The sequence below is a fragment of the Calypte anna genome, chromosome 17 (genome assembly GCF_003957555.1).
Source record: "Calypte anna isolate BGI_N300 chromosome 17, bCalAnn1_v1.p, whole genome shotgun sequence".
Classification (NCBI taxonomy): domain Eukaryota; kingdom Metazoa; phylum Chordata; class Aves; order Apodiformes; family Trochilidae; genus Calypte; species Calypte anna.
In genome coordinates this window covers 6562043-6574742 of record NC_044262.1, presented here as the reverse complement: position 1 = coordinate 6574742, position 12700 = coordinate 6562043, and the positions used below count along the sequence as shown (strand labels likewise).

The 12700-nt window shown below is 41.9% G+C and overlaps 1 protein-coding gene across 1 annotated transcript in view; it reads right to left on the bottom strand.

Annotated features, from left to right (window-relative positions):
* MAPKAP1 (MAPK associated protein 1) overlaps positions 1-12700 on the bottom strand; it is an 85905-nt gene that overhangs the window by 17795 nt on the left and 55410 nt on the right. Inside the window, 3 exon segments of the mRNA XM_030461348.1 lie at positions 3984-4026; positions 4028-4078; positions 4080-4093. Coding sequence (XP_030317208.1) covers positions 3984-4026; positions 4028-4078; positions 4080-4093 — 108 coding nt within the window.

Here is a 12700-nt window from a genome sequence, read left to right as displayed (position 1 = left end):
TCAGCTGCTTGTTCTTTCACACGCCCAACTAAAAAGTATTAGAAAGGAAATCAGCAGCCTGCCAGATCATACCCAGGAGAAAAAAACCTGTCAGTGTAACTACAATTGTGAGCACCTTCTCAGTGTCTGCACTGCAGGAGCACTGACTGCAGTGGATGGAGCAGCCCAGCAGTGGATGGAGCAGCCCAGCAGTGGGATTCTACTCTGGAAGCCTCTCAGATCCTCCACTTACTCATATCCTCTGCCTACTTTGTTTTACGAAGCTTTGTGAATGGATTCAGGTTTACAGAATCTCCGCAGTTGCTGCTCTTGGGAGAGCAGCCAGAAACTCCACCATCAAAACAGATCATCTGTCTAAAGATGGCAAGACATGCAGACCCCTGGGGGAGCACTGGATAATAGCAGTAATATCAGTAACAACGGAGAGAAATGCCCTGCAGGGAAAAACCTGAGTGCAGAACTTGGCATATTGCTCTTAGCCTGCAGCTCGTGAGGATGCCTGCGAGGCCGCCGGCACGCTGAGCCAGGGAAGAGCCGTCCCCACCAGCTGATTGGGGGAAAAAGCATAAAAATATTTTCCACATGCAAGCAGCTGTGAATAAACCTGTCAAATATTTACAGGGCTGTCAGGGTATTTGTAATGGAGATCACAGTGTGGCTTTTGAATGTAAAAGCTTCTGCTTGGGAAGACAATCAAGTGAAGTGGATGCTCCAGGTCTGCTATTCAGCCCAAGAGCAGACCTAGGAAAGAGCTCTGCCTAGGAGAAACAGAGTTCTGCTCCAGAAACAAGCTCCTTTACATAACCACACAGGCACTTGCTTTGCAATGACCTAGCTTTTCCTTGTAGTCTACTTAAATAAAGATGACTTAAACTTTAGGAAAAGCTAAAATAGCCAGAGTCAGGTGTGAGAGAGACAAGGCATGAGATAAAAACCTGCATGAAGGGCAAAGCACAGCTGTGAGAGAGGCATTTCCCTTAGCCCAGGACAGGGGCTTAATAAGTGGAGAAGTAGGGCAGGAAAATCCAGAGCAGGAAAGGAACATCTGAGAGGAAGCCTGTGCTTCTGCCTCACCATCCCAGAGCTCTCCACCTGCTCAGGCTGCTTGTGCAGCAAAACCATACAAACCATTAACCACAGCTTCCTACCTTAAGCAAAAAACAGTGGTGTTTTCTGCCCACAGAAACTGAATAAAAAGCAAAAATGATATAAAGGGCTACTCTTTAAGCCATCCCCTGTGGTGAAGCACGACAGTGTTCACAGGTCAGCCACTACACTGGTTTGCAGCTTCTCCATTTGATGATCACTGGGGAACTGACGTTCTGAAAACAACAGTTGAAGATCTTTACTCTCTTGTTGGGTCCTTTTGTTTGGTTTTGCTGTTTTCATTTGGTTGAGTTTTGTTTTTAAACCAGGTTCAGTACAAAGGTAGTATTTTTGTTTAAGTACTTGAACTACTAGGAAATATTACTATGAAATACAGTTATGTTTGTAACTGTCCAATTTTCACATGAGACAAACAATAACAAAACAACAGGCACTGGAAGCACGAGTCTGAAAATAAGTTAGAAGCTAAACCAAGAAGCCTTATCCAAAAGGAACTCCTGTAAGCACTTGAGGACATATAGAAATATCAGAATATTGAGGTGCCATATGTAGCTAATTCAAGGGTAAGTGAACCTGTATTTCCTCAATAAAACAACAAAATATAAAGTTAACTGCATTGCAAAAATGTCGCTTATTACTTTAATGTACTAGTATATTGCTTAATGAAAATTTTTAATTGTAATACAATTAATTACACACACAGAGTCCCCAATTACATTTTCCAATAAGACATTGCTTTGGTACAGGTCTAAAGGCACTAAACCAATTTTAATATATTAAGACCAATTTCCCTTGCATACTAATTACTATCTAATGATAAAATGAGGAGGAACTTTCTAGAAGTAAGAATAAAACTAAATTAGCCATGAACAGTTTGCTACTACACATAAAAGCATTTCACATTACAAAGTGCAGGCTTTTAGTTTAAAGATAAATTTTAGTATGAGTTAAAAAGTTCTGCACACTGGAAACAGTTTATTAGTTTGAATGCTATTAGTAATGCTAGATAGATAGGTGCTTCTCCATACATATTTCTTAATAATGGGGAAGTTTTCTTTTTCATTTAATACCCTGAAATACAAACTTTCTATCTGCCCAGAGGAAACTGGCAGCTATTTTACTAGCAGATGTTTGGCATCATACATATATATACATGTATATACATGTATATATACACATATATATTTATATATATATAAATATATATATATTTATAAATTAATATGAGGCTACAAAGAGTGCATTTAACAATAATAGCTGTTATAACAGAGTTTTTCCTGATTGGCACATCTAAGCTGAAATATTTTAAATCAGACCAAAATGCAAATCTATTTTCAATCTATTATTTTATTAATAGTGCAAAACAGTCAATATTCTATTCTAATGCCATGGCAAAAGACAGCTCCTTAAGCAGTACAAAATCCAATTTCTTCATGTGTACTGGGGGATCCAGGCCATGCACAATGCATGAATTATGACTGATCTTGTATACTGTATTGTCCTTGAATATTTTTCCATGTAGTTAATTGTAGGGGTGTTTTTACGCTACATGTCCAAGCAGCAACACTGGAATATCACTTCAAATTCACCCTTATTTTGGGGGGAGAAACTATAATCAGAGGATTTCTCCTGCATTTAATCTTGGAATCAATTCAGAAAACACTCAGAACAGCATGGCAGAAAAGACACAGAATTAATGTAAGCATTTATTGTTTGCCTAGACTGCTGTCATCCTTGAGCAAACTAAACCCAGTGCCTTGAACTCTATTGAGGCCAAGTGTCTGTTCTGCCTTCACTTTTCTTGAGTTCCAGGTGCTGGCTGACAAACCCAAGAGCCATGAAGGGGACCAGAAGCCACCACCTACCAACTGGAAGCTCAGGGAAGCCCTCCAGGTCCAGCCCCAGGCCACACGGGGAAATCACATCCTATGGTAAGGTCACAGCCTTAGATGGGCACCATGATTTCCCTAAGGATTTTTGACTGGACAACCTCAGGGATCTATCCTGCACCTCCACTCCTGCAGAGCAGTTTGTTTTTGTGTCCCTTCACGCAGAGTGAAGAGGAGCTGTTGCTGCACAACGAAAAGGAAAGGGAAAAGTGTTTCCTCCGCATTATGACTGGTGTTTATTTTGAGACAAGGCCTCTGAGGTTCTCCTGGAGCGTTTGCTACTGACGCAGAGTAGACCTAATGTCTCTGCTAAAGCACTTACAAACTTGTGACAGATTTACTAGAGTAAACTGAGAGCATGACTGCTGGAAAAAATGAAGGACGGACCAAAATGCTACAGAGAACAAACACAATCAATGCTAAATGTCTTTTTTTTTTAATTTCATATAATATCTCAAAGAAACAAATCAGAAACAATATTAGGACATTAATACAGTAGCAGAATAAAAATTTTGAGCATAACTGGAGAGTAGATCATTTGTCTAGGACTTTAAAAATCTTCAAACTGCTCTAGTTATATCTGCATGGTTAATTTCTTTAAATTTTATTAGGACAAAACCAGTGCCTCTAACAGCCACATGATGTGGCCAAATATACTGCAGACCAATCACTTCCTCACTAAGTATTGACTGCAACGAAAAAGTTTCATATTCCCCAGTGGTTTTAAGCATTGGCCATAACTTTACAGCGCAGAGTTTAACAGATAAAGATTAATCATGAAGTGATAAGCAGGATGCAGACTATTCACTAGAAGGTATGAAATCCATCATTTCCTTCTGGAATATTGTTTTGGCACAACTGAGAAGTGCCTCAGGAAGAAAGTTGTGTCAAAACTTATGCCCAGACAGTACAGCTTGTATTCCAAAATACATAACTTATGTGAGTTTAAGCAATTTACAAGAGCAAAAGTGAAAAGGGGAAACATACTGTTCTCCCCGGACAAGCAGAATTCCAAAGTGCTCTGGCTCTCTCAAGGTACAGTCTAAATCTACTGGGACATTAGGTTCACTCTGCTTCTCCAAGCCGATACTGAGGACCTGAAACATAAAGTAACTTGTAAACTCATCTGTTTTCTAACAAAGTGATGGCTTATCACGTTCAACTAACATGAGATTACTCATGGCCTAGACGTAAGGCAGGCAGGTGTTCATGGTTCAAGCTTGTTGCAAAGAGAAGGCCCTGTTACAAGGTGGGAGGATGTTTTGCAAGGAAACAACATATCCCAAGTCATTCTTCAGGCTGCTCAACACTGCTGTGTTATCCCTGTGCTAGATGAGCCTGTATTACACACTAACACTGACTGCAAGATGGGACTATCACCTCTCATAAGAAATATGTACTCAGACCTTGGTGTGCATCACATTGTATTGTCTGGGCATCAATCCTGATATGCAGAACCCCCATGTGTTTGCTTCCCTCACCTCTGCCAGGCTGGACCTGCCTGGGACTGGAAAAGACTGCTTCTTGAGAGTGGGCTCACTCACACCCTGCAAGCAGCAGGGGAACAACCCAGGGTGGGCAGGGAAGGATGAGAAGCTTCGGTGGGGTCTGCATGGAGAAATGGTAAGGAAAGCAGCCCTTCTTTTTATGAACTGCACTTTGTTGTGAAAACACCCAATTGGCTTTCTACCCTTGCTGTGATGCATTCTCACCCACTGCAGCTGTGCAGCACAGGTGAGGATCCCTTGCCGCAGCAGCCATGGGCAGGGGTTGCCAGGCCAGCTCCAGACCAGGCACACGGTACATGCCTTAACTGGAACAAAAAAAGAACACAATTCCACATGGAACCCCATAAGTCAGCTGCAGGGCCCTGAGAGGGGTGATCTGGGAGAATCAGATTCCTGTGGGACCCTGGCCAAAGCAAAGCCTCTTCTGAAGCTGGAGCTGGTGGGAGCAGAGGCAGCCCTGTCCTCACTGCACCCCAGGGCGGATGCCTGCCCTTCCCGTTCAACCACCTGAGAGCCAAAATGTACACAAAGTTTCACCCAGATGTGTGTATTTCTGTATAATCTGGTAAAATAATGCTAACAGGACACCTGAAACAAAGCTAAGTGATGCAAAAGCACCTTTAAGCAAGGTCTTAATGCAGCAAACATAACTAGAACTAAAATAATTGAAAACTATTCTGTCTTTATCAGTACTTAAATATTTCTGAATGTTTCCTGACTTTGAATTATGAGAGTATATGATGAAATATTTAAAACATATAAAAAAATAAGTATTTTAGCCTCAGATGGCAAGCCTAAGAAATGGAATTTGTTAGCCAATTAATTTTAAATTTACTACAGCAGAATTTCAATTACAGCTGCTCATTCTGTCTCCCCAGAAGCCATGCGAAGCGCTCACTGCGCGGCCCAGGCATGTTCTGCTCCTGAAGTGGAAGGTTACTTCTTCATAAAATGGAGCTCCCTCATTCCAGTGCCACTGGGAGCAGGGGCAGGTCTGGGCTGTTTGCAGCCCCAGAAGGAGCAGGACTCGTGGTGGCACCTGGGGCTGCTCCAAGGGATTGCACAGCAAAGCCCACTGAGGAGCAGCAGAGACATCTCCTACCAGCACAAAAACAAAAGGCAAATACAAACAGCACCAGTGTTCCTCCTCTCCCAGCGACTGGAAATGTGATTAAAAATTTAAAATTAAATAAACAGAGGCCTGGCTTGTTAGGCAGAAGCAAAATATACTGAATTGAAACAAATATCAAAGTGGTAAATCAATTTTTGTGTTTAGAAACTGGCATAGGTTTAAAAACAGAATCAGTGACAGTAAAACCTATTTGCTTTGTCTGTTCATGAGAAGGACCTTCCAGAGATGCTTTTAAGCATACAGCCCCACTATGGCACCTCTATTTGCACCACTTTCTTTCCTTTGCTCAGTACTGCTGGAGCTGCTGTGGGGTCTGGGACAATTCCTGTGCTTCCCAGACAGCAGGATGGGGCAGAAGGACAGACACCAGCACTACCAAAGCCTTAAAATTATCAGAGAATTAGATACACGTGAAAACAAGGGGACAAGGTCAAACACAGAAGCTTGGAAGTGGTTTACCACCCCCTGCATGGATCTGACCCCACCAGCTGGATTCATGCAAAAGAACAACATCACCCATCATGGAAACAACCCTCACGCTGCTCAGCAAGCTTCCTACCATCCTGCAGAGGGCCATCAGCAGTTCCATCCCCCAGCACCACCACTGAGATGCCAAGGGATGATTTTTATCTGGAGAACTTGAGGATTATCAGGTAAATTGTTCTATGCAGTTTGTGTCAAGACTGTATTAAACATCTGCTAGTGAAGCAAGGAAACAGAGCTACTGGCCAGAAACCAAGGCAACCTTCCATACCAGGAACTCTAAAAGAGAAAGTACTAAGAAATTAACTCTTAAAAAGCATAAATGGATTTTTATAGAGTATCTGCTCTTAAAAATATCTTTAAAAAATCTGTACACATTTACATGACCTCTGCTTCACAGCAGATGAAAAATGTTAGGCTGATTCTATGGAGCTTTACTACCAGACTTCTCTCCGGGGTTCAAATGATGTCATTGCAGCAGAACTATGAGGTAATTTAACGTTGTCCTAAAACGATACCAGAACACTGCTCTGGGAATTTAAACCAAATTTCAAATGGTAATCCCAAAGATGGATTTTATGCATTTCTGTAATCTGATGCAAATGCTCCACACAGTTGTAAAACAAACCTCTTAATCCCTGGCAGGGAGCAGTCCTGGCCCATGACCCAGGCAGAGCTCTGGGCCGACGGCAGCTCTGGCATGTCCTGCACCCAGCAGCACCACAGAGCCCTGCTCACTGGAGCAAGGGGAGAGTAAATCATGTGTTTTATGTTCCACTGCTGAGCTGAGAGCAAGTACAACAAAATGGAGTGACCAGGGCAAAACACCCAAAGACAAAGCTAATGGATACAAACCTCTATTCTAGCTCTGTAATTCTGTCACAAATACTTGGAGAGAGAGAACCTGTTGCTGGGTGAAAGTAAGCAGGGCTGGTGAAACAAGTGTTCAAGTGTCTGGAGAGGAAGGAGGGAACCAAGGCAGCAGCCTCAGAGGAGCCACAAAAACAGTAAAGTGGTTATACCTTCAGGAGAATCCTTTTTGTTCAAAAACAAGCAGAGCTTTGTTGGGGGTCCAAGAGGACCCAGCTGGTCACTCCACTCCTTGAGGTGATCCTCCACAACACCTCCCTCCTGCTAAAATCCCCATTTAACCATCCACACTGCTGTTCCTGCCTGCAGGTGTTCCTTGTACTTCATTATTTCAAGATAACCCTTTAAACAGAGGAAGGTTTACCAGGAAATAAACAACAAAACAAGCCCCAGTGTTATATCCCCAGCTTTCCTACAGCCAACACAAAAGTGCAGCAGGAAGAATCCCACCACATAATCAAATTAAGCAGCTCTCTTACAAAAGGTGAATGGCCATCCACATAGCAACAAACCAATTCTGTTGCCATTTAAGCTGCAAAGCCTTCAGAATGGGGTTTTGAAAGCATGACCCATCAGTTCTAATTTTTAAAACTTATCCTTTCAGTCAAGACTAGAAAAAGGCCCATTCCAACTTTTATCTTCACTACAAAGTGCTGTTATCTTGGGCTGATGTCAGGAGCTCTATCTCTCTTTCTGCTGACAAGCAGAGACGAGAGAGATAAGACTGGGAACGAATCTCACTTCTCTGAGTAAATAAATAATCAATACTCATCTAAATGTAAATGAGAAAGTATCCCCCTCTGATAACAGGGCTCTTATCAAACAGCCAATTTTCTACAGACATTTGGCCTCAACCAAATCACCATCATTCAGCCCCAGCCTAATGGCTAAAAATCGTAACTAAATTGAACCGATCACCAGAGATCAACTAAGTTCAGCCATGGCTACTACAGGTTCAAATGTTTGGAATGCAATTTTTCCCCCATTAACTTTCAATAGCAATGAAGAATACCATGGCCAGGGGTTGAATCTGCACAGTAAACAAACACTAACACTTGAAAAGAGAAGGAGCCTTTAAACAAAACCCCAAACGAAAATCCCTGCAAACTAGGGTAAAATGAGAATTATAAAAACCTTACCTTGGTATTTAGTGTTTATGGAGTTTAAAAACCTAAACTAAAAAGACCAGTATAAACACAAAACCCCAGAAGGTTTGAAACTGCCCCTATGGTTCCACAGTGTTAGTCCCTGCAACAGAACACACCACCATGTCCTACAATCCCTGATCTTCACCTCCCTCTCAAAAGCTCCTCCAGCTCTTATAAAAGCCCCAGTGCCAGTTCTGCTGCCCTCATCTCTTTCTGCTCCATTTGTGGCCCATGCATTTGTTCAAAACAATTTGAACTTCTGATTTCCATAACACTGACCTGCAGAATTCTCTGCACTGTGAGAAAAATTCCTTTTGTCTCAGAAAGCCTTTGCCTACCCTTCTCTTTTGGAGCACACAGCTCTTGTCTCATGAACAGCTGGGAGCAAACCCTCACCACCCCTACACCACAGGCACTTGATGGACTTCTCTTGTGCCCAGTCATGTCTTTTCCAAACAAGAAAAGATCTCCTCTCTTTAGCATCTACTCTTCAGTTCACAAGTCTGATTCATTTTTGCACTCATCCATTTCTGTACCTTTTTATTTCTCTATTATCCTTTCTGAGACAAAATATAACAATTAAGATGTGGGTACATTGTGATTTATGGACTGGCACAACAATGCTCTCTGGTTTGTTCTCTGCTTCTTTCCTAATTTCTGATGTTCAATTTGTCTTTCTGACTGCTCCTAAGCACTGAGCTGAAGCATTCAGAGATCTACCCAGGACAACTCCAGATACTTTTCTTGACTGATGGAAGGTAATTAGAGCCCATCATTGTATACATATAGCTGCAGCTGCTTTTCACCACGTTTATTATTTTGCACTCATTGACACTGAATTCCCTCTCTCGTTTCATTGTCCTGTCACTCAGCATTGTGATACCTCTGCAGTGCTTCACAGCCAGCTTTTATTTGCACTATTCTTACTTCTTTTGTATCAACAGCACATTTTGTCACATCAGCATTCACATCCTTTTCCATGCCCCACATTAATAGAACAATGCAGGTTCTACCAGTTCCACTGGAACTCCACCAGTAACCTAGTTACTAATAAGGGAGGGCCATTATTCCTATTCTTTGTTTCCTGCCTTTTAATCAATTATTAATCCATGTGAGGATCCTCCTTCTCATCCTGTGACAGCTTAATTGCTTTATGAGCCTTTGTCAAATCTTTTTTGGAAATCTAAGCATGCTATATAAAACACATCATCCGTGTTCCAATGGTCTCTGACTTCCTCAAAGGCTGTTCACCCATTTCTGAGGCACAACCTGCTCTACAAAGCTGTGCTGATTTTTTCCTCAGTAAATTGCATTTGCCCATATGTCATCTATTAATTCTGCTCTTTGCAACGATTTAATTTTACAGTTTTGCAGTTGCCTGGTGAGGAAGCCAAGGTACGCTTGTTTGCATTGAACAGGGGTGGTCTTTGCCACCACTTACTCAAGAGAGCAGCAGATACAAGCAACAGCTTATACATCGTATTTAACAGCACAGCATCTTCTAATCTGACCTCTCCCAAATATCAGTAACCACTGCCTGTTCATGGTCTTTGTACCTGTTCATGGATTACTTTAAAAATTCACTCTCCTGGCACAGCTCCTCAGACAATTTCTACAGAAATGACCTCCAAACCCAAGACACACTGAGACCTTCCACAGAAAGGGGCACATGTGTCCCTGTTACTTCAGCAGATGAAGACCAGCCCCAGTGAACCAGCAAATGCCACCCCGTGAGCTATTAACCCACCTGAACATCCATGGAGATGAAGAACGTGGTATCTGGTCACCCAAAAGAGCCGTAGAAGTTTTCATGATTTCTGTAGGGCCAGACCCTATCCCTGCTGCACTGCCCTTGCTCACACTCCTGTACCTCTTGGGCTCCTGCCCTTCCTTCAGAGGGTTAAGGATAGCCAGGCAGCCACTGCCCACCAGCCATAGCAGGAGATGCCAGGAGACAGCACATAAGCACAAGTGAACACGAACTACACTCCAGGCTCTGCTCAGGTGCAGCAGTGAGACAGGAAACAGTCAAAAGAAAACAGCTGATAAACATTTAATGCTGTTGTCTGTGGTACTTTCCTATTTCAAGCTCCTGTTTTCACAAGGATATATGATTTATTGCTTCCCTGCTCCAACCCTAGGTTTTGAAAGTGTGATTTCTTTTGAGTTTAAACTATATTTATATTTATTTTTTTGTTATCACTTTTTTATTATTGCTATAGAAAATATTTGCTGGAAATATGTTGCAGCTATTACAAGGTCATAAAAGGAGGAGGTTTATGTATTTCTATCATTTCAAATAGTCTGTCAGAAAGTATCAGTCGTGCTAAGTGTAAGACTACTGGATTCCAGCTTTCCCTCTGCCAGCACATGGGCAGCATATGGGAGAATTAAAATAGCTCTGTGTGGTTGTTCCATGTGTGCTGGCTGGGAGGACATGGACTGAGGCATGGCCCAGTCCTGGGGGGATCCTCCTCAGGCAGCTGCCTAAGGGAGGCACCAGGGAGGACTGGACCTGGTTTCCCACCAATGTTGGACACTGACCTGGGGCTGGAAGATGAATTCTGGGAGCAGATTACAAACAAAAGCAGACTGGAGAAGGAGAGGGATGGATACACTGCAGAGAGCACCAAAACTGAGATCAGGGAGAGTTCTTAGGCCTCCTTCTGTAGAATTTTTAAAAAACATGACAGAAGGGGCAAGGATTCCATTGTGTGCTTGGCAGTGACAATAGAACAACAGAAAATATGTAAATAGTTTGAGAGGAAATAGCTGTAAAGCCAGAATGTTTACATCTCAAATCCTGCTGCTATGAGGACATCTTAAATCTGTTTACCCGTTATAAATCCCCAAAGTCCCTCAACACCTCTGAAGTGGAATAAAGATTTTATCATTACAAATGCAAATACTGGTTAATAAATAAAGATATTTAAACAGTGAAAGCAAACTTTTGAAATCATGCACAAGCTTGAGACTTTTTTTTGGTCCAATCTGTTTTTTCTTAAGTTGCACTGTTGTGACATTACTGAATTTTACATACAGTTATCTGCTGCACTCTGCAGAAATACAGATGGTTTTTGTAGAAATAAACAGTCATTTATATGAAACAATTGTAAAATAGTTTATGGAAACCAGTGGTGTAATGCATTCAAATAAATGCCAGGACTGGCTGATGGAGAGCCAAGGTGTTAAATCACACTGTTTAAGAATTCAGCTGTGGGAAACAGATAGTAAATCCAGAGTGACAGAATTTCCAGTGATGGCAAAGGTTTCTGACATCTAGTCCAGTACACAAAAACTACAGCAGTTCAAACCCATTTTACTTAACACTACCTTGACAGCCAGTGAAATTAAAGAATTTAGTCAAAAGCCCCTTGAAAAGAAACAAACACTTCATTTATGTATTGCTTTTTTGCAGAATAGAAAACATGCAGCGTAACCAGCACCAAACCAGCACTATTCACAGCAGTGCTCTATTTAATTGCTACTATAGACTTTTATTCTTTTTGCATTAGCAACCTATAGCTCTAAATAAAGCCAAAAAGAGAATGAAATCACCACGTTTGATCTATAATGTAATGCACCTATGGCAGAAATACTATATAAAGATAATTATTTTTTTAAATCTCAAATTTAAGAGAAATACTCTCCACTCTCCATCCCCTCCCTAAAAGACAGCACCAATGTAAGCACCTGCAGTCCTAGCTCAGAGCTGTCTACTCACTGCCCAGGATTATGAAGTGAGAAAGGTGCTTTCCCCTGGTTACAGACATGTAATCCAGAGACGGGTGGGTTTGGGGCTTCACAAAAGACCAGCAGGCCCAGATGGTCCCGTGAAAGTACCTGGTGTACCAGCAGTACCTTCTTTCTGATTGGATGAAATTAATAAAAAAGTCTTTGTCATCCAAACACTGAACTGTGGAATTTAAAATGTCACATAAATTACAGCTTTATTACCAATCTAGAAGAACCAATAAATGTATGATTTCAATACCAACAGCTCTAAAATAGACTCAGTTCAATATTTCATTTGTTTTTTTGAGGCCAGGCAAGAAAAACTTTGGTCTGTCATTGGGGCTGATGTCCAGAATCCTGTCAGCCCAAATGCACAGGACTATCGAGCTATTTCTATTCTGACAAACTCCCCACAAACTTTATTCCCGATGAGCTGTTCCACATACACCAACATCCCTGTCCCCTTTCATGTCAGTGTCTGCTCAGCATCAGCAGCTGGGGAGAAAGGGCTCACTGAAATCAATCATCACCACTGCACACCAGAGATGGAGTTTGTAGGCAGAGGGAAATCATTCCAAGCAGCCTCCATCACCCCCTCCCCACACGGAGGGGATCACGCTGCCCAACACCCATCCTGCCTAGGAAAATGTGGAGAACCTACAAATATTGATGCTATTTTTAATTTAATTTTTAATTTAAATCCTGCTAATATAAACAGTCTCATACAAGGCAAGGGAAACGAGGATTTCTGAAGTATCTCCAGGTAGTCATTCATAACTGGGGGCACAAGACTCGGCAGGGATGCTATAATTATGCAAAACAAAGCAG